At 40.6% G+C, this 22,674-nt stretch overlaps 1 protein-coding gene across 1 annotated transcript; it reads left to right on the plus strand.

The window, feature by feature from the left end:
* The first annotated feature begins 5,531 nt into the window (after positions 1-5,531).
* LOC137932920 (uncharacterized) lies at positions 5,532-21,598 on the plus strand. Its single transcript, XM_068776610.1, has 10 exons — positions 5,532-5,709; positions 9,040-9,134; positions 9,618-9,703; positions 10,206-10,363; positions 10,843-11,000; positions 13,824-13,963; positions 16,008-16,088; positions 16,502-18,882; positions 20,164-20,366; positions 21,590-21,598. The coding sequence occupies exons 1-10, from the start codon at positions 5,532-5,534 to the stop codon at positions 21,596-21,598; spliced, it is 3,489 nt and encodes a 1,162-aa protein (XP_068632711.1).
* Positions 21,599-22,674: the final 1,076 nt, after the last annotated feature.

Consider the following 22,674-nt stretch of genomic DNA (forward strand, 5'->3'; position numbering starts at 1 on the left):
TGAGGCTCCAATCCTAACTGAAACTCCAAAGATCAGTTTTATCCAGTTATTGCGACTCAGCAATAGTATAACATGACTAATCATTTTAAATGAAGAGTAAAATACAACAAGAGAATCTTAATTTAATAATTCTTCATTTCATCATTATATAACTTTTTCTTGAAAATTATTTATGCGGAATTATATGAGTTGGAATTATTTTGAATTTATATTTTACTGCATCTTTAAAGCATCATCAGTAAAATAATTGCACTAAGTGACTGGTCTCACGTGCGCATATCTCTGCCATATCATATATTCCTAGTGCATTGTGCTAATTTGTAAGCTCTTGTTAAACCTACCACATAAATTTACATCCCTGTTGAAAAATATGATCATCGTCACAATTATTATGGTACAAGTATGGTACAATTTTTAAATTATTTTTAATGCCAGCATGACTACTAGTATTAAAAATAATTTAAATAACACAAATGTAATGTGAAGGGCTAACTCCAACTAGGAAATGTGAACATAGCTTTTTAATTGACATAATCGGAGGGCGTGGCCAAGATGATAGCTATGTGCACTATTTTCTTAAATAGAATACATATAGAATTATAGTAAGTTTGGGGTTTAGTTCTCTTTTTCTTTATGTTGTTAGCTCAACTATATCCGTAAATCTGTTTGTGTGTTCCGTTTAACTTTGTCGCACGCTCGCTGCCTAGAGAGGATACGCCTGCCACTCGACACGGAGGCCGATAAGCGTTCGACTTCGTTGTCCATTGACAATTGAGTGCGGCATGACCTCGTCGCACGCCCGATAACGTCCCAGCAAGCCTGCCGTTCCGCCCTCCGCCGAGCGCATCTTTACCGCGTCTGACCGTAGCTACCGGCTTATATTTAACTATACTTGTGTCACTGCAGCGGTTGAGGTTTTGCAGTTTCTTTAACTACCCACTGCCGATAGCGCAAAGTGATATATTAAGGGTGACCATAACCAAATTCACTTTTGAAGAATATTTAAATAATTAGTATTATTAAATAAAGCAAGGAATATATATTTTTTTATTTGAAAATTATAGTGTTAGGGTGTACTAAAGGTTCCTGGAACGTTCTTTCAAACGACACTAAATATTTCTATTGAAACGCATTATCGCGCATATTTGCGACAAATCTTTTTTCGATATGACCTTTTCGGAAAACTTTATTATCCGATCTCCACGTTCACATTAGATGTGTGAGTTGTGGCCACATCTTGCCGCAACCAAATTGATTCATTGAACTTTCAAAGCTTTAGTCGCAAGTTTTTACAAAATGAATAGTGAGCTTTATTATGGTCCACCCATACCGGCGTGACTGAATTGTTAAATCGTATAATTTTAATACTTGACAAATGAAGGGTAGTGGTAAAAAGTAATTATTGGCGGCAGACGAATATAAGTTGCTTAGCACAAAGAGAGAGAGAAAGTGAGAGTTGTTATTTTGATCGCAGAAGACGATATCGATGTTGTTGAATAATAAAGAGGTTCTTAACCCTAAAATGAAACACTGGCTGTTCCACACAGAATGTTTGATTTTAAATATTTAATCTCTGTGTTTGGCACTAATCGGTGTAACATAACTCCTGAAGATGCCCCGTGGAGGGGTGAAACACGTGTTGAGTAATTTGGCGGTGGCGGTTGTGTGATTCGCATTGTTTGCCGCATACGCATTTTTCAGCAGGCTGGCGGGCGCTGCACTTTATTGCACGACTACCACTGCATGTGAGGAAGTGGCTAAATATTGGTCCTTTTCTTACTTAGAATGTTTGATTTGACGAAATTCCACGGCTGTTCATACACGCGCGGGAATAATATTATATGGGTACCCACAGTCTGCGGCATAAAAACTGCTCGTCGGCGCTGTGTCTTGTTGCACTTTACGTATTTAATACTTTAGGCGTCACTCGAATACTCGTACAGCGTATATTTGCTCTTTTTTTAGCATAAAGTGTAGTCGTCTGTCAGGACTCGCGCGTTAGCAGTTGATCGATTGCATGTAGTTTCCAGTGTAGCAGTTACAATTTTAATTATCGATTTAAATCACTTATTAAATCGAATAAATATTATTTAAAAGTAATAAGTAATAATAAATAATTGTAATACATTGGTCATTAAGTTTAATCTGTCTATAAATAGATCTGTAGCAGTCTAATTACGATTACAATAGCTGAAGAATCGAAAAAAAAAATAGTTATAATTATTTATTGTGAAAATAAATTATAAATTAAACTTATACGTTAACTTATCTAACTTCCCATTTCGAAGTGTGAATGTGGAGTGTCTTTCTTAATATCTGTGGTCACGTAGTGCTTCACCAGGCACATCGACGCTACGCACTATACACTATACACTATGCGATGCGATGTAACAGTCTAATAGAAAAAGTAATCAAATAAAACCTATTTTAAAATGATAATTCTATTTATTGATTTCATGTCTATTTAATACTTAATAGCCGTATGGATGCACCCCATTTCCCACACCCTGGGGGTCGTACGAGGCGACAGAGTGATCAGTTTTCAGAGGATTAAAAAGAAGGGGTACCTCCTTCGTACTCCCCTCCTGTAAATTATAAACAATAACATTACTAATTAATTTACAAAAAATATTTCTATTTCGTACACTGTTAGGATTTGTTATAATGTGCATATATTTTTAAACACGCCATTAAGATTTGATTCAAGTCGAATATTTGATGGCTGGGCACGCGTGTTTTGTATCCGAATATAAGCATATGTGGTGTTCAATAAAAATTTTCCTCGCATAACGTCTATACAAATAAAATAGTAGTATTTATCTGTAAAATTAAAATAATCGTTTTTTACTACATGCATATGAACACTTGTGGTACATATACCGAAATTATATTTTTTTTGTCTTAATCTCTAAAACGGCTAGACCGATTTTGACGAGACCTTCTTTAGCAAGTAGCTGATGTAATAAGGAGTAATTTAGGCTACTTTTATTTGGTAAAAAACTTTTATAGCATAATATATATAATAGGCATAAAACCATGAACAATAGTGCGAGCCACGCAAAGCGGGCGGGGAGACAGCTAGTGAAGAACAAAAAAAGAACTAGTCAAATTGTTCAAGTTTTGCATAACAATACATTTGCCATTCCTTTTTTTGTTATAAATATTATGTCATACGCATAATATTTGACATGTATAACGAAATAAATTTTTACACGAATGTGTGTTTGTTTAAAATCTAAATATAATATATCTGTGCTGATAATTAAAGCTAACACTGTCACCGCAGCAATGAATTTAACAATAGGTGTTTCGCGTTGTGGATATTACATTGTCAGTAAAAAGAGTCAACTTTGACTCTGTGTTTGGCACTAATCGGTGTAACATAGCTCCTGAAGATGCCCTGTGGAGGGGTGAAACACGTGTTGAGTGATTTAATGGTGGCAGTTGTGTAATTCGCATTGTTTGCCGCACGCGCATTTATCAGCGGGCTGGCGGGCGGTGCACTTTGTTGCATGACTACCACTGCATGTGCGGAAGTGGCTAGATATTGGTCCTTTTCGTACTTGGGATGGACATCCGAAAAATATAACGCCTGATTCCATTAAATATTTCATTGTCACCCTGGGCGAGCCGGTATCCGTTATCTGGTGTGTGCGAAGCGCGTGAGGCGCGCGCGGGGGGGGGGGGCTGCGTCCTCAAACCTGACCTTACTCACGTAATGATGTGTCGTTAGTCGAACCGCCGGTACGAGCGTGGTGCACCACTAGACGCTTAGCGTCATTGTGTCGTGTGTTCAATTTCTGTCATGTGGAAACTCCATCATCTTTCTCACAATACTAACCTAACTATTTGAACGACAATCAATTTGACCAACGACTTAACTGCATGTGTACACATACCATTTCCGTTGTGTGTAATTTTATATATTTTAAAATTTTGTATAATTCAATTTTAGTACTACCAAGATTCTTAAAAAAAACTACCAAAACTACCAACTTTATGTCATAGCTCACAAAATAGAGGCCAGAGGCCCAAGGTCCTGGACTGGAGATCACAGAGTGGCAAACGCAGCGTAGGATTTCTACTCTCAAGTTGAACAGATGAACTTGAAAGAGTTGAAATTAAGATGGGTGATCAATTTGACAGCACCGATGTCGCTGAAATTTGAGTGAATTATTCAGAAAGTTCTTTTATATATATCAAAACATATACTGTAATATACATTAAAACTTCAAAAGTGCGTATAGCCAACTCGACACCGGTTAAAGTGTATGAAATTTGAAGGCGTGTATTTTTTTTCATTTTCTATTTATAGTGGCGATGCAAAGTGGAGGTGGTTACACCTCTTAATGTTGTATGTACAAGCTTACGAGATGAAACTTGCTTTACACCACGGCAGCTGTTTTGTTGTTGTTGTATAGATATGTTATTAGATTCTTTACGAAATGATTTTTAAATCAATATGAAATTGCGTTCTCAATCTTCAAATAAATTCTTATGACGGTTAACTAATTGTTATGTCATGTCAACTGAAGAAAATCAACATCATAATTTTTTAAAGAGTAACTTTATAAATTTGTGATGTTTATTTTCGAAACTACATTACAATCTTTATCTAGATTGACAAGATGACAATACAACATGGTAAAATAAATAGAATCAATAAATTATTGAGCGATAGAGGATCGAGACTTGCGATCGCAGGTCGTCGGGTTCGATTCTCAGGATACAATCCTGCGGAATTGACTTCGTGATTGCCACTGCAGAGGCTGGGTAGCAGCGTCCTCTGCGAACATAAATTCACACTGCGATCGCCAACGCATGTGGGTTGGCATGTGCCAACCATGGCACATGTTTCGGGAAGGCGTATCCTTGCAGTGGGCGTCGATTGGCTAACACGACGAACAAATTTAGATTGATTTTAAAAATCAGTGCTTCTAACTATTATAATCTATATCATTGACGTTTCATTTAAATGGAAGCTGTCAAATGTGCACTTGCAATCGTGCGCTATATTTAAATGAATGAAAGTAAATACACAGTTACTGCTTCATATTAGACAAAGGTGCGGTTAACAAAACGGCCCACTATGTGGACATACGACGTATCGAAGTTAATGGAATCGGGCAGCGAAATACCGGTCAACGTGGCCTGCACCTTACAGTGGGCGTATAGAGGCCGAAAAGAAAAAAAGAAGAATGGAACGGATAGAGCGGAGATTTTTGATAGAGCACGCGAACTTATTATACACTCTAGCGCCCATAAAGTACTTGTATTTACATTTTAAAAAAACTAAGCTGTCTTACATGTTTAATTCGGCGTAAAATGGCGCGTTAGAGATTTTATTTTGCCTGTAAAAGGACGCGGGTGTCTATGAGAGGCTGGAAAACAACGACGCTTTGAAAGCGCTCCTGGTGCTCTCTGCCACGTTTGACGGAGCTGTAGATTCCAACAGCTTTTGTTAAGGGAAAAAATGTGTTTTCTTTATAAGTATATAAAGGAGGCGAGCGGGCTCGCGGGGCGCGCTCGCGATGACCGCACCGATAAGGTTTCTCGCAGCCAGTGCCGGCGCGCGCGGGCCGCGGGTCGCATTTGCGCGCAATTTATCAATTACACAATACCGAGCCATAGACGCGGCGCGACACGGCGGCCGCCCGCCGCTGCTGACCACGCACGACCTCGCGCAGGGAACTCCTGCTCTCCTCTCAGGTACGAAGCGGACCTCCTTCGGCGTCGTCGTCATCTGATAAACTCAACTAGCGGGTATTGGAACGAACGAAAACAATTTGTTTTATTCACAACTTTATTACAATTTTTACAATTATTATTCTACTTATTAATGTTAAATTATAGTGTGAACATATTTTTGTCTCGACAAAATAGTAAACGAAATATAATGATTCGATTAGTAACTCTTGATTGCGTCAGATGAAATATATATAATTTAATTTTAATTTCAAATTCGCTGCGCACACGCATGCTTATATTTTTACGAATAATTTCATATATCCATCGTCACATCTACAGGATAATGCACTGCAATTTGCTTGTATTTTTTCTTTGCTAGTCTAGATTCATCGAGTCCATGCTCTATGCCTTTAAAACTGTACTGTCACATTAGCGGTTTTCTATTAGCATCACAGCTTTTGACGATAACGTAATGATAAATGCCATTCCAAGTTATTGAGAGTTGTTCGTAGATGTTGTTCTCAGATTTGCATTTCACCACCATTACAATATATATATCGCACAGTTGTAATGGTGGCGAAAGGATGACCACGTCCTCTAACATTAATTTCCTCTTTTGTAGACAAATACACGAGAGGGTATAAATTTAATTGTATATCGTTCAAATTAGAGTTAGGATGTAACAGAATAGAATTGCGAGCTTCAAGCCGCCGAGCGTTGTTTATGTTTACAAATCGTTATCTCTCTTATCAGTCGGTCGCGTTGGCGCGCTGCGCACGCGCACATTTTGGCTCCGACTGTTGCTATGTCTATGTGTGAGTTAGCCGGCACATACTACTATAACACAAAACTTAGCTTTTGATGTCTCCTTTAATATGTCTGAGCCTATTGTAAATTTCTTTTGTTACTTACCAAACGAGGGTTAAAAAGTTTGTGTTGTCCGAAAAATTGATCGTTCTTAACTAATATAAACCAGGAACAAAAATAAACTGCGAACTCGGAAATGATAATATCTTTTATAAATATCAGTGATTTATAATTGAGTATATAATTTTTGTTTTATAGATTTTAGTATCCGTATAGCAAATACAGTGTTAATGTTAAAAATTAAGTAAGGGGTCAACGGCCGGGGCGGTACATTTTCGCGCGGCGTTTGTGCGCGCGTAGGATTATCGCTGAGGGGCTTCTAGATATATCTTGACCCTCATCGTACAGTGCTAAGAGTAATAAATAATTTTAATGTTCACCAACATTGTTTTTCAATATTCCGTCGCAATTGTTCAATTGAATGACGTGTAGGTAATTGAAATCACTAGTACAACAACATTGAAAGTACTTAAATAAATATCTATATTGTAAATGCAATACTTTAGACCGTTTGTACTGATTTGATATTTTTTGAACTCATAGAAGGTCTTTATAGAAAGAAAAAATTATAAAAGCATGGCTTTCGTTTTTATACAAGCAAGACAAAAATAAAACAGATTCAGGCCCCTACCTGTCAAAAATTTATCGTCAATCTATCCATGAAAGATGTTTTAGGAACGTATAAAATCTATACATTACCGTCAAACATTATAAAGAAAATTGAATAACGAAATGTAAATTCTTGCGGGGTGTGAAATAAAAAAGTTAATTTGCTACATGAACGTTGATTATAATCAAAGTGTGAAATAAAGTGATCACTCTGAAATACGTGTTTTTTTTTTCTATCAGAGTACAATAGGCCAATAACCAACACTTCCTTTTATATTGCATATTATTTTCGACTTTGCTTTGCTTCGCAAGGTGTTATGATTGTAGAGAAGGAGCAGAAGGAAACTCCACATCAACACATGTTTTAATAGTTTAACACAATAGAATTATATTTATGCACTGTATCAGATATAGACTAAATTAAATCAAAATAATCAGGCGACATCGCTGCCAAGGATTATTATTATTGAATAATAAGCTTTAACCTTCAATTTATTTTTAAATGAGTTTTGAGTTTTGTTGATGGTAGTCAAATAATGTGTTGCGGCGTTTGCATTGGAGGTCTTCCTATAGCATAATGTTAAACAATTAGCAGCTAAGCGTAGAAAATGTACCGTGATTTTGTATAAAAACATGCGCCACAGTTTTAATCATCGGCAACTGCTCCTTTCGTCGGCGTTCACGGCTTCATCGGGCTCGAGGCGTCGAAGGCACTTAACCCAAATACTGTGACCGAGCACGACGGCTCCCGTGGAAGCCTCGTCTTGTGCCGTTACATTATTTCGAGTGTAGCGAGTAAAGTCAACTATATAACGTCTAAAGTTATGTATTCATTTATTCATAGAATAATTCACAGTGATTACTGAGATGTATACGTTATGAGAAGAACATTAGAAATGTCCAATTTGGCATAAACTAGTTCCCCTATAATAGCATACTTCAACTTGCATCTATGACAGTTCCAAACACGATCTGAATTGAGAAGAGCCCGCAACAAACTCGGACGATTTGTTTTTGTGGTCACTTTCGCAATATTTTGTAATATGGGAGGGTAATTGGTTTGAAATATGTTACGTTATTACTTTAAAATCCATTACACTCTAATAGAATTTTATCTCACGAGCTTTCTCATGTTTCGTGTTCCGTCTGTTAGGCGTGGATGCCGTGTTTTCTATGTATATCTTTAGAGACCAACTTTGATACATCGTATCCTAATTTGTGTATTTTGGAACAAACACAGCAGTTAATATATTAAACTTGGTGGTTAAATCTAATTTAATCCAAGAATCTAATGAGGCCCACAGAATGTTCGCCTTTATATCTTCTACAGCGAAGAAAACGATCTAATTGTTGGAGTTAACACATAAAGCACTGAAAAGTAAAAAAGGTACTAGAAACATTGATGATATTTATTTTTAAATAAAATTTTATTATAACCACTATAAAACATTTTTTAATTATAACAATAGTGCATCCTATTTTACAATTGGTAAAAACTTCGAACAATTTCACTTTTTAAAAAAAGCCATTATAATTATTAAATGACATATTTTTTGTACAATTTCTGAAATTAAAACCAAAATTGCTTCGTATATAACAACGTTATAATGATTTTAGAACGTACCAGTTTGCCCCAAACTGTGCAGGCGCATGTCTTACAGATTTTTTTGCGGTTCTTAATGTGTTAAATTTATTACATGATAGTTCAGAAATATTACACGTGATTGTGTTGTACAAAAAGGTTACTTGATTCTATGAAGCATAGACAAAGGTATAACAAAGTCGCTGTTTCTAGTGCTAGCTTCCTTCGACCTTCAAAGAGTTGAGGCATTATTTCGATTTGGCAAGTGATGTGCTGTCTGTTTCCGGACGCAGGTGGAGACGCGGCGGACATGGCCACGGAGGAGGAGCCAGACTCCTTGAAGATATTTTGGGATCACTTCTTCAAAGCGGAAACTGGAACATACGAGGTGAGCAGAAGAGGCTTCGGTAGAAGTTAATTACCAAAAAAACATAATTGTGTCACCTAAAACAAAAACGAAACTTAATTATATGGCAATTAGTGTTTTATATTATTTTAACATTAGATAAAATACAGGTTGTATTGATTGCTTAAAGCATGTGGACTTTCGGGTCGGTTTAAAATTCAATTTTTTAAAGCGACTTGTAACTTACCCTCGTCTCCTTGACTATATAAACTTATTTCCTGTATTGGTACTCTTTCTTTCAATCGATACTTATTCCTTTGACCCATTGTTGGCCGGCCACCGCTTAGACATTACGTACTAAATAAATCGCAATATAAGTAAAAGATTTGTTAAAGTCTATGAAAGAATCCTATTGCAAATCGAAGAGGAAGGTCTTTGTCTACCAATGAACATCCAACAGGCAAAATGATGATGATAGAAAACAAGAGACGTATTGCTACGAAGTGAACCATCCCTGTGTTACAGAAGTCGACATGGTTGGATCTGTTCCTGGCGGAGTTCCTCGTGCGGCTCGACGACGCTGTTGACCCCAAGGACCTCATCAAATTTTGGTAACTATTTCACGTCACTCGTGTTCCTAAAGTCATTTAACTTAATTATCAACAATCAAAAAATATTTATTTTACTCAAACTAAATGTGCTTTTGGCTTTCTAAAGATATAACTAAATCTTTACTTTTGGTTTTATATGTATAAAATAAGTAAAAATTAAAAACATATATCTTAATAAATATGACATATGATATAATATGATAATAAAAATGTGTAATTGTGGGCATTTAAACCAGTTTAGTTTCAGTAACCGTGCAAATTCATCAATTTTCTGTACGTATAACTGTTCCGGCATATTTTGTAATACCAGAAGTCATTGGCCTAAATGCTGACCAAAAAGAGCACTTCGAGATTGGAAGTCTGAAGTTTGAATAGATATTTGTGTAGTGATCGGTTTAGTAAGCGGTTTTGTAAATGTTCATTCTGTTGCTAGACTAAATTACATATTAATAACATACATAGAGCCGCGCGTGTAATAACAGTCCGTGCCATTCCCATGCAGCCCGGTGAGCGGCGTGGTGACGCTGGTGGGCTGCGAGCTGCTGTGCGGCATCCACCGCGTCACCTCCTCCGTCAACCTGCACCACGCGGCGCCAGCACCACCGGCACCACCAGCACCAGATACCTATACCACCAATGGAACAGCCGGCGGCCACGATGGTAAGTGACACTAACTTAAAAAGTTACGGTTAGACTCTGTGTTTGGCACTAATCGGTGTAACATAACTCCTGAAGATGCCCCGTGGAGGAGTAAAACACGCGTTGAGTGATTTAACGGTGGCAGTTGTGTAATTCGCATTGTTTGCCGCATAGGCATTTATCAGCGGGCTGGCGGGCGGTGCACTTTGTTGCACGACTACCACTGCATGTGCGAAAATGGCTAAATGTTGGTCCTTTTCTTACTTAGGACTTGGTTTAGACAACGCCCAATACAGCGTTGGTTTAGTTTTGCATTGATCATGGATTAAAGGGCGATTATCGAAGAAACTGGAGGTATTAGAACATTGATTAATTAACCGGTTAATTCTTGAACACACATTACTTTTTATTGAGAAAAATAAAGTTATTTCCTGTAATCTTTTCCATTGTTAGTCACATTCTTACAGTAGGGTTACAAATCTATTGTGTATTGCGCGCAGAGTGGCGCAGCAGCGAGGGCGGGGGAGGTGCGCGAGCGCAACCGGCGAGCGTATTCAGCCGCGCGCAGGCGCAGTCGGGCGCGGACACGCTGCGCAAGTACGTGCTGCGCGGCCCCGCCTGGCGCTGCCTCGTGCTGCTGCGCATGCTCGGCGTAGAGGTCAGCACACTACGACATTGTTAATACTAAGTCTACACATCTTACTTGCCTAGCACACACGCCGTCACGCTCGTTTTAAACAAGGAAATTTTTTTTGGGACCTGAGTTCAAGACGCTGAGGTCTTAGATACTTTGGCGTATGGACTTATCATGGACTGACTAAGTTCAAGGGTCCTTTTGGTAATACCCGTTTATAGCGCAACTCGACATGGTCCGTTGCTATTACTAGGTAGACATACCACTTCGGAAACAGTTAGTTGTGGAAGAAGAAGTAGTTATTTATATTACTTTAGCGCACACTCTCTAAAATGCAATCTGTAGAATACCGAGAAACTGGCAACATTTCGCCGGTGCTCCAAGCTTTTAAGTTAAGCGCTCACCAAAGCATTGTCACCAATGAACCTTTTGGTTCGTCTCTGTCCGTAGTCCAAAGCTTCGAGCCAGTATTTTGCCGATCCATCACAGTATAGTTGGTTATTTTTTATGCAAGTAGAGTTTTATGGTTCACAAATGCCTTTGGTGCAGGCCTGTAGCTCGCACTAAGGGTCTAATAGTAGAGTTTCTCAACCTTTTTGTCTGTATGTAACATGTGTAATTTTATATATCAAAGCGAAAGTATTAAACTCGCATCGAGTTTATTTTTGAATTGCTCCCGTTAACAATCAAATTGCCTCTTTGTGGGGTGTAGGCCCTACGTTAGGAAACACTTCTATAGGCTGAAAGAAGATGGAGAATGCCATCCAGTGAGTTGAAGAGTAACTAACTTGTAATAAAATATCAGTTTTTTCTCAAAAGACTTGTACCGACAATTCGAATACAGTTGATCAATCAACTATAACTCTTTGAACTCTTAGTGTTTACGCCACGAACTCTACTTCACTCCGACACCGGGCTACGAACCCGCTGTAGCTTCTTTGTCAAAACGAAAAACTCCCAGCCTTCTTTGAGACCCGTCATTATATATCGGCATATAATTTCTAGAATGTTTGACGTTGGGTGGGAAGATGAGGTGATGAAAAAATAAAGCTACCTGAAAGACGAGCAGTGGTAGCACGGCGGTAGAGAAATGAGACTTGCGATCATAGGTCGCGGATTTAATTCTCAATATACAAACTTATATAAATCATTCACAAATATGTTTCTAGAGGATGGACAGCAACATCCTCTGCGTACCATAATACCACACTACGATCGCCAACCCGCCTGCCTAGCGTAGCGATTATGCTATATCTTTTTTTATTTTAAGGATCTATATTCCATAGACATTAGCGTACGTGCATTTGTTTTTAAAATTATGTTTAATATTTACGATTTTTTTTGTATGTAACTTAAATCGTAAACTATTTAAAACTAAGTTTAAATAAACGATTATGGTATATCCCCCATACATATCTTTGAGGAAGGTCTATATCTTGCAGTGGGCGTCTATGGGCTGAAACAAATTGACTTTATGTTAAAAAAGCCGTTATCAGTCGTCATCCAAAGGTGTCAAAGTTGAGATGCCTGCCACCGGCTGCCCTTATCGCGGGTCAGCTCACTCTGCACCCGCTCAGTTTGTTGCAAGCCCTTATCTATACTGATTATGTAAGCGAAACATGACGGATTTGATAAGCGCTGTCAATTAAAATAAAAAGGTTGTATTTATTGATCACGTGGTTAATTTCAGGCGTTGCACTAATAGTTTGGTTTTTACGATGGAGAACTAACGGTCTAAGACCAGCTGGTTGATAACAACCAAAACAAATTTCCTAACTGTAGCAAATCGAAGATAGAAGTCATAAGCAGCGCGCAGAGACAGCTCAGTGGTTAATAATTCCGACTTATGTGAATAGTGACCAGTTCATTTCCCGACCGGCGCCAGTAACATGCGTGCAGTATTTACACTGGAAGTACTAAAAAAAATAACGGAAAGTTGGCGAGTAAAATAGCACATTTTTAGATAAAATGTTCTAAAGCTATGCAACACACTAAACCCTGCGTGACCCTTGCCGTAGACTGTGGCCCTCTTGCTGTGCGGGGAGGCATCTGTACCAACAGTAAAACTGATTACACACCTCTAGGAAAATAATGTTAGGTTATCTCTTCGCGCGAACAAGTTGCGCGCGCGAGAATACGTGCATTGCGACAGGTCATTGACCTAATGCTCGGACCAACGGCTCTATTCATGAGGAATGTTGTGGTGTTACTTTGTACCGGGTGTAGAGTACATGCTGAAAGAAAGATATGTCTGAAGAGGCAGCGAATTTAAGCCTCGATAAACCAAGCGTCCGCTTGCCCGGACTATAAGCTTGGTTTCCCGATCTGGGGAGGCAGCAGAAGTAACGTCCCCAATGAATAGGTGTGCACGGAGCACTATCAGCCGCATTCCATCCGTCCGCGCTCTTTTTTCTGAGGGAACCAACTTTTTCCTAAGGCGCTGCAGCATTTATCAATAACAGAAAACACTTAAAATAAATTAAAATTAGGAACAACTAAAACAAAAAAAAGTTGAGAGGAGAACAAAGTTCGGCTGCCGCAGCGTACCAACAAAGTGGACAGACGGTCTTGTTAGGTCTTCGGAAGGCGCTAGATTTCGCGCCCTACGGACCTTAATGGAAATCTGTGGGGAGGCCTATGTCCAGCAGTGGTTTCCTGTTTTCCTTGAATTTTCTCAATATTCACTTGCTCACTCCATAAGAACCGTTCGCTTGTTTTAACAAAACTAGTCGGAATAATCAAGTTTTAGTGTTCTTCGATTTGTCGATTCGTTTTTATTTGTAAACATCACATAGTTACACTTGTACAAATATATATTCGTTATAAAACGGCAAGGTTTTTCGGCAGGGTTTGTCGTGCTGCCGGCAGTTAAGCTCAGTACTGGTGTGGCTGTTCGGCGAGCTGGCGGGCTGCGGCGGGGCGGGGCCTCCGGCGCCCGCCTTACGCGCCGCGCGCCGCCCGCCCATACACGCGCTCTTCTCTAACAGGTATGTTTCCGCTCTGCCACACAGTCGCCATGCTGTGCCTGTTCCTGTCTTGCTAGTATACTTTAAAGAGGTTCAGTCAAAAAAAAATACGCTGATTAAATTTTTATATCAGAAACCACTGTATTTACGTCTGTCTGATTCATTGAGGTAGTCTGCAGTTAATTTGAACAAGCTGCTGCTTGTCTATAGCTTCCACAGCAAGAAGAGTGAGGACATATTCGTTGTATTTGTCGCGCATCGAGAATTTTGAACAACGCGTTGATATAAGTTTTTGTTTAAGTTAAGGCTGCTTTTGTATTTTTGGTATTAGCAATTCAAAAGTGGAAATGAATCCGTTGAGAATAAGCAAAGGCCGGGGACGATTCCAGAGTTTGCCTCTCCTCAAAAAATAAAAACCGTGCTAAAAGAAAACACATTTGACACAATTCTCGACATTGAAAGAGCTACGACAGTAACTGACGGACCACCCGAGACCGTGATCCGCGGCCCAGTGTCCCGCATTCGGGGGACTTCGGTTCGACTTCGAGTGCCGGTCTGGTGTAAAAATCAGGGAGGAATCAATACCCTCCCTGATTAGAAAAGAAGATACAAAAGAAGAGTTTCTTCTACTATGTAGAAAAATAATAAGCATAGTGATAGATAAAAATAAATCCTATAAAAATGTAAATTACCAAAATCAATAAAAATAATGTGATAATGTAATAAGCTTATAAAGAAATAAAATAAAAATTTAAAACAAATAAAATGTAAAATAGTAATGAGGGATGAATGAAAGGCGTTACAGAGCGAAAGGAAATGACAGAAGAATTGTGGTAAGACAGAAACGAAACAAACGATAGATCGTACGATGCATGAAAGAAGAGTGAAAAAATAAAAATGTTCATGAAAAATTAAATAATGTAAAATAGTCCTTGTCCCACACAAGATAGGGGGTACGAGAGGCTCCCAATAGCGGAGGCCACAAAAAAAAGACGGACCACCCGAAAGAAGCTTTTCAGAAATGCCTCCCATCCTGGAATCAACGAAGCTAGGGCGCTCCCTGTGAAACCTCGGCTCGTGCCGGTACATACTACGATTGCATCTGATTTGGTTCCGCCGAGCTCTTACATCGCCTCAGGAAGATACCACGGTCCTCCCACAAAGGAAACTTTACTTGGGCTGCTACTCCTCGACAATACCCGTTTATCATTCCGATACAAGGCTGCTCGTGAGGGTCGAACCTGCTCTTGGTCGGTTGCTACCTGGCTAAAGTTACTACCACTTAAAAAGGCGTTACCACTAGAAGAAGAAGTGGCGGGGAAGTAACTCGAGCAACGCTTCTACCTAGAATGACTGGGGATTGGCAACTCCTACGACACTCAAGTGGCCGTTTACTCTGATGAAGCTGTTTCGTTATAAAATAGCTGTGAAATGTTTTGTGTGATGTCTGTCTTGGCATTTTAAAGGGCCTATTGCTTCTTACAAGGGTAGTCCCTTTTGACAAACATTAAATCGTTTAATATCGTACACGACATTTTTCGAAGAAAATATACAATATATGCAAAGAATGTGTATTATTTGTATCCTCGGTTATGCTCTGTTAATCTAAATAAATATAAAAATGTTCGGAACTCGTGTGACGATATTATTATTCGAAGTTAAGTATGTTTTTAATTTGTTGTCACGAAAAAGGAATAAGATATTTAGAGTCGATTAAAAATGTAATACATGCATGACGTTTACATAAAGGTTTATGCCGGTAAGTGTAGAGCATACGCCCGTGTGTGTGTGTGTGTGTGTCGATGTATACGTGCTGTACGTTAAAGACCACACATTGCAGTTGCCGCCCGAGATCTTCACAGATACGCACATCACTCATCACAATAATAAAACGTTTAGATAAAATATTTTGAAATAAAGCCCATCATTTGTTTTGGATCCGTTGTCTATGAAAGACTCGGTTCACTGGGGCGGTACCGCCCCTACTGAAAAATAATCATGTACATGATTTAATACGTATGTACCACGATCAAAACAAATGTAGTAATCATGATTATCTTTCCAGAATCTGGTCGAAACCAAAACTTACTCAAGGAACTAAAGTCGGCTCAGGCGCCTCCTCCGACAGAAGCTCAGCCGTTGGCAGGTGAGATATTAATCTAAATTTTCTCTGACACTAAACCGTACCGATATTATATCAGTAAAAAATATAAATAAAAATTAATCTTGCTTAAACAAGGTAAAACGTATGTTTTTTCATCAAACTTAAAATAAAATATTGTGTCCGTTATTTAATCAATATCAACAGGCAAATATCAAGCGCCCGAGATAAAGCAAAAAGGTTAACAATAATTTGTGCATTTAATGCGACGTGCGCAGGAGGTGTTCGTTACTTTATGCTAATTAAAAACGAACAAACTATTTATAACTGGTCCCCATTAAAGCTTTCGCATATAAAAATAAACAAGTAGGTTGTCCAACGTCAATAACACTGCTATGTAATTAAGGCACTCGTGCGGCGTTTGTTCAATGGATGCTGACTTTGTCTCCTTTACTCAGCAGGGTGAAGCAAAACGGCCTCTCAAAACTGGACTCCCCGGATAGTAAAGTAAAGAAGCGATCTATGTTAGACTCCGACCTGTCCACGGAATCCGCCGACTCCAACGACGACCTCCAGATACTCAACAAATCAATGACCATTAAGGTCGTCACCCACAGCGACGACTTCGAATACTTCAACTCGCCGGTTCGATCCGCCAACGACTATCCCAATGAAACGCTGTACAGCGACGCGCTGTACTCGCCGCGCAAAGCGAAACCCAAAGCAGACGACTACATGAACGAGAAACACAAAGACATCATCAACACCCAAATCACCGGATTCGAGTTCACGCTGCTCATCACGGACCTGCTGCAGGAGCTGTGCAAGGCCGAGAGCAGCCTCACGGGCTCCGAAGGCTCGCAGATCTCAATGCAGTGCATCAATTTTTCTCTGAAAAACCTCTGCTCCCTGCAATTCGGATCTCTTCCGGCGCAGTGGAACTACAACAGCGAGGAGGTGTCCCGAATTAAACTTGCCTTGACGGAGCTCTTGATCGTGTCCTTGGATAAAGTGCTGATCCACGCGGATCTCTGTGCCAAACTGATCAACAACGGGATTCTGCCGATGCTGCTCAGGATACTAGAAGACGTCATTTGCAAGTCCAACAGTAAATATATCAGCAAGGAGGACAGCTCAAACCGTGCCAAAGATATCTCAATACCAAACGAGACTGAGGGGGAGAATTTGCTCAAATACGTGTTCGGAATAGCATACTCCATCACGGCGTTCTTCCACTGCCTGCTGATGCAGTGCCGGAGCGTCGACAAGCTCAGGGAGTTCACCGATCAGTTCAAGCTCTACGCGGAATGTTTGAAAGGAGGCCTGCTGAAGGAATGTATCGAACTAATGATCAGAATCCCCGGGGTGGACCATGAGTTTAGTGTGGTATTAATCAAGAAGCTGATAGATTCCATCGGTACGTTGGTGAGCGCTATGAAACGCGTGCGCAGCGAAGTGGTGCACACCGCCGCGTGCCCCAGGAGCAGGCACAAGCTGTGTAGGCAGCGCGTCGCCGCGGGCATGCACCACCATCACGACCTGCTCGGCGAGGCGGCCACCGGGCTGCCGCTCCCATCCGCGTGCTGCGTGTCCGTGCTTTATGGAACATTGACGTCGCTCGTGGCTGACGAGGAAGTCTCTGCGCAAACTGAACTCAGGACGAAAATACTTCGCGTGATGCTGAAGTGCGGCGTGTGCTGCTGCTTTTCGCCCGGCTTCCTCATGGAGTGCGTCGTCAGACTGATGCTCACGCACAACAGCGTTGCGCCGCGCTGCCTGCAGCTGCTCGAACACACGGTCTACGGCGACCTGGGCTCCAGCATACTCATTCCGCGCGTCACTGACCAACTTCCTTGCTCCATATGCGAACCCTGTGATGACACCAAAGATCTGGGGAGGAAGTATTGCCACCACGGGGTCAGCCCCATAGAGAGAAAGAGCGTATGGTCTTTTCTCATTCATTACAACTCGTTGCTTCAGCTGGACAACCACAACAACGTGCTGCACGCCACTGTGAGCCATCTGCTCAAAGTGACGCCCAAGTGCCGCGAGGAGATGAAGTGCGAACTTTTGTTTAGCGTCATCTACCCCACCTTCATTGTGTCCAAGCACCGCTACATCATCCGACAAGAGGAATCCGCCTACTTCCTGACCGTCTCTTGTTTAAACATTTTCGCGAGTTTGCTTAACACGGTGTCCTTCGCTGAGCAGTTTATACAGAAAGGCGGCCTGAGCTACGTGCTCGAGTTGGTCTCCCTGCCTGAGTTTTCAAACCAGTGCTGCGCGATCCTCGAGATCGCTGTCGTCGTAGAAATATACAAGCTGATGAAGGAGAACGCGGAGTTGACACACTCCCGAGAAATAAACTCTCTGTCCTCCGTCCAGATGCTGTTCAAGTCTCTGTCGGAGATGACGGATAAATGTTACGAAATTTACAAATTGAAACTACCCGCTGAAAAGTATGAGGAGCTCTGCGACCTGACGAAAGAGAAGGCGATACTCGCGGGCGGTGTCGAAGCCGCGAGAAATTCTTCTTCGCCGTTAAAAAACGTATTCGAGTCGGATGCAGTGAGGTGTGAGGATGCAGCTGGGGAAACTGTGGAGCAAGAACTGGACGCGCTGAAAAACATCGCTACGTTCTGGAAGTCGTGCGCCCGGCTGTGCCTGCACAGCCCCGCGTTCCGCGAGCACGTGTCGCGCGCGCCCACGCTGCTGCACAGCTACGCGCTGCTCAAGCTGGTGCTGCACTGGCTGTGCCGCTGGCCCTGCGCCGCCGCGCACGCACGCCTGCTCATCAAGCTCATGGAAGCGCTGCTCACCGTGCAATTCTCCGTATCAGGTACCGATTTTTTCCATTATACTTGGTCTACCGTTTCTTTTGCTCTATATCTAATATAAGGATGTACGCAGGCACTATGTGATTATATTTTAGCTTATCGATCCATACGTTTGCGATGTGTTACATAAAGCCAGCGGGCATCGAGTTTCATCCTCGGATTATCTGTCGGAGCGGTTGAAAGCATTGCCGCGTATAATCTCATCGTTGCGGTGTTACCTGCGCTCAGTGTCAACGCTACGCCGTCGATCCGTGTCATAACATGTCGTGTTATGATTCAATTTGTGCATTCAAAGTCACAATCAATTGAATTGATGGCCCAATGTGCATATATTTGTAAATCGATGTTCTTATAAATACTTTTAGCTGTTTAACAGCTAAAAGTATTTATTACCTATCCCTTTTTCATTAAACAGATTTTAAAATAGAAAATCTTTTAGCGTTGTAACTTTTTAATTTAGGATGCTATGCCAATACATCTTGATTTTAAATAACGAAAACCTCTAAATGAAAGTAGTAGTACTTTGAGATCACTTTTTTGGCCTCGAAAAGAATGCCAGAAGAGCGCAATTTGATAGTAATTCGGATCAAAATTGAGCTCGTTTTACTAATTTTAACGTTTTACTAAACGCCTGATATGGAAAGAACTTGCAACCAACACTTCTAATTCAGACTCTGATCTTCGAATGATTACTTTTATAAAAACTGTTATAGTTAAGGTTTGTTACCGTTTAACAATTTTCTACATTTTGGTAGTGCTTTCTATTAGTTGTTTTTGTTTAAATCTTTACATTTACTGTGTGATAATCCAGAGACATAACACGGGAGTGTATTGTAAGAATATATATTTTACCCAACGCTTCCATATTTGGCGTATTGTGCACGACAAAATGCACTCGCACGGGTCGCACATGGTATTGTGATGGCATCCGCTCATATTTAAAAAAATATGTGGACTTTCTATCAGATGTCTAGGTTAGGTTAGGTTAGGTAGGTTTAGGTTTAGGTAGGTTTAGGCTAGGTAGATTAGGTAGGCAGACTTTCCTGACGGAAGTGTTTTTGTAAACTTCAGATTATTCTCCAACAACACGACACGATTTTTTGCGGCCAGCGCGTGTATTCTCATTGACCTTACTCAATCATTGGGGAAGCTTACACACACCATGATGAATGTCCCCGCTATGTAGTTTCAAGCAAATTGTAACTGGTGATATGTGTTACCAGATGTAAAATAGAGACAGGCACTAATACGAAACAGGTGTAATGATGAGTGTGTTGCGGCAGAGGCGACGGGCGGGCGGTCGCGCGCGGCCAGCTGCGGCGTGGTGCGCGGCGCGCTGCGCAGCGCAGCCTGCGTGTCCGCGACGCCCGCGGGCGGGGGCGGCGGCGGCGGGGCGGGCCTGCGCGCGCTCTGCGACGCGCTCATCGGCGTTGCGGTAGCGCGGCCCAGCCGCCGCCTCGCCATGCCGCGGCTAGCCCCCGCAAAGGTACCACTTATTGATTTACCTATTGCTATATATAGTCATCGTGGCGATCTTTATGGGAGGCGTCTACCAGGTGACATGATGATGATGACTACGACTTGAACTCTTCAAAAAACTATCCCGCTCCCATGCAACCTGCACACGGCTCGCCAGGTCCGCTGGATTAGTAACACTAATCTTCTGTCAAAGAATGAATACAGCCGCTAGGGGTCCGATGCCGCTGGGTAAGGCAGTCCAGCGCTTCCGCCTCGACCAACATGCGACGCATGCTATAACAAGGACGCATCTTATTCCGCGACTCACAAGATCCAAACCTTAGCGCTTGCCACTGATGATGCTGTAGAATGCCGAAAGCTTGGGCGGCAGTCCCTTACGTTTGACCAGCGATGATTGTATTTTTGATTTTGGATTATGGAGATTTCCTCTCTTTGCTTCCTACATTTGTGTGCACCACGATACGCATTCACGTTATGTTTGTCTTTTAGTTCCTACTCCTAGCGTAATAGTGTTTTTCTTAACCGTTTTTGTCGGGAATCGAATCTTCCACCTGCAATATTTAATCTTTTACAATTTTCTTTAAAATAATTTTTGTAATCGCACGTGTTGTTTTATTTTACAGCTAAACTTTACGCCTTTTTAGTAACTAAACTCGAGAAACTCTTGCGAGCTGGGGCTCGAGTTACTTTAATATTCCTTTAATTTTTTTAAAATTACATTGCGCCCCGCTAAATAAATTATTAGAAATTGTGTTTTAACGATACTTGCAAAGCACGCTCTCCTTTTTATTAAATCAACTCATTCATTCAGTTCCCAGCAGTTATATCGGACGTGTGTTTTTTTTCTATAAAAAACAATAATAATAATGGCCTTCCTTATTTATATTGTTTAAATCAACTTCGGGTGTAATAAGTGAACATAAACATGGCGATTTTCTCCGGATTAGTAATCAGTTTTTATTATATTCTGTTTCAATCATCATTAGATGATTGAAACAGAATATAATAAAAACTGATGTTAAAACTACCTCCTTCAGGGAAGGGCACCATGCCCAATAATAGTTGCCTTAAATGCCTAAAATATCGAAAAGGTCGGAAAAAAAATAAAGGAACGTAACGACGTAACAGTAGGCGACCGGTTTGTGCCGGCCGGGGAGCCGGGCGGGCGTGTGACGCGCAAACTAGACCAATAATTGGCACGTAACTGTTGATTTCCCGTCTTTTGTGCAGGTCCAATAGCGATACCGGTGGAAATATCTGCCGGAATAATAGCGTAATGTACATTGTGTAAGCGGCTTTAAAAACAAACACGCACCAATGATGTTAAAAAATAATAATTAGTTCACTTAAATTTGAAGTAATTAAAGATTTGAGATAGACATGCAAAGACGTGAGCAAAATAAAAACGGAAATATTCAATGTTATGTAAACAAAGGGACGGACGCTGGTGTCTCTGGAATATAGATTTTATAAAAAATAAAAATAGTTTAAGCCAATATCTTGCAAAAGTCCGTTCTCGTGGTTCCCAAGTGGTCCAGATGGACTAGGGTACCACGGGAAATATAGCGGTGACCTGACTTTCACAAAAGTGTATCTGCTTTCAATATTGAACAACTTAAATGTTGGCTGGACTTCACCAATCAATGTAAGCAGATCATATTTTGTAAGCTCAGCTACTGTTAACAGTCAAAACTTGTATAATCCATATTTAGTACAAAGTGCCGCGAGCCGCTGGGGTTCCACCGGAACCAGTTGAATTTGGAAAGTAGTCTATGAGATTAAAAAAGTCCCGAAACCGGTCTACACCATAGGGTGTCTATGGTACTGTCCAATAGATGGCGCATTACTAGTTGACAAAAATTATTTATCTATTTGAATATTTTATACTTTGTACTTAATGGGATTGTCCTAATAACTAAAATTGATTAACAAAACATAGTAAAACAGTGAATTACATTATCATATAAACAAAATATTAACTCAATAGAAACGACATTTACAGCTTTTATTACAATTTCACAAAACGGTACTTTTTACATATATAATATATGTCTATATATTTTGGCATCTCAATTTGATATTTAAATGACAGCTACCTATGTAGTCATTTGACATTATGATATATTCAGCGCCTTAGAGCAAAACTGTTGACAGCTGTCATTTAAGTAAGAAAAGGACCAATATTTAGTCCCTCCCGCACATGCAGTGGTAGTCGTACAACAAAGTGCACCGCCCGCAAGCCCGCTGATAAATGCGTATGCGGCAAACAATGCGAATTACAAAACTGCCACCGTCAAATCACTCACACGTGTTTC

The sequence above is a fragment of the Battus philenor genome, unplaced genomic scaffold (assembly GCF_028537555.1).
Source record: "Battus philenor isolate CCGP_79_NKW_IND1 unplaced genomic scaffold, ilBatPhil1.0.hap1 SCAF_12, whole genome shotgun sequence".
Lineage (NCBI taxonomy): Eukaryota > Metazoa > Arthropoda > Insecta > Lepidoptera > Papilionidae > Battus > Battus philenor.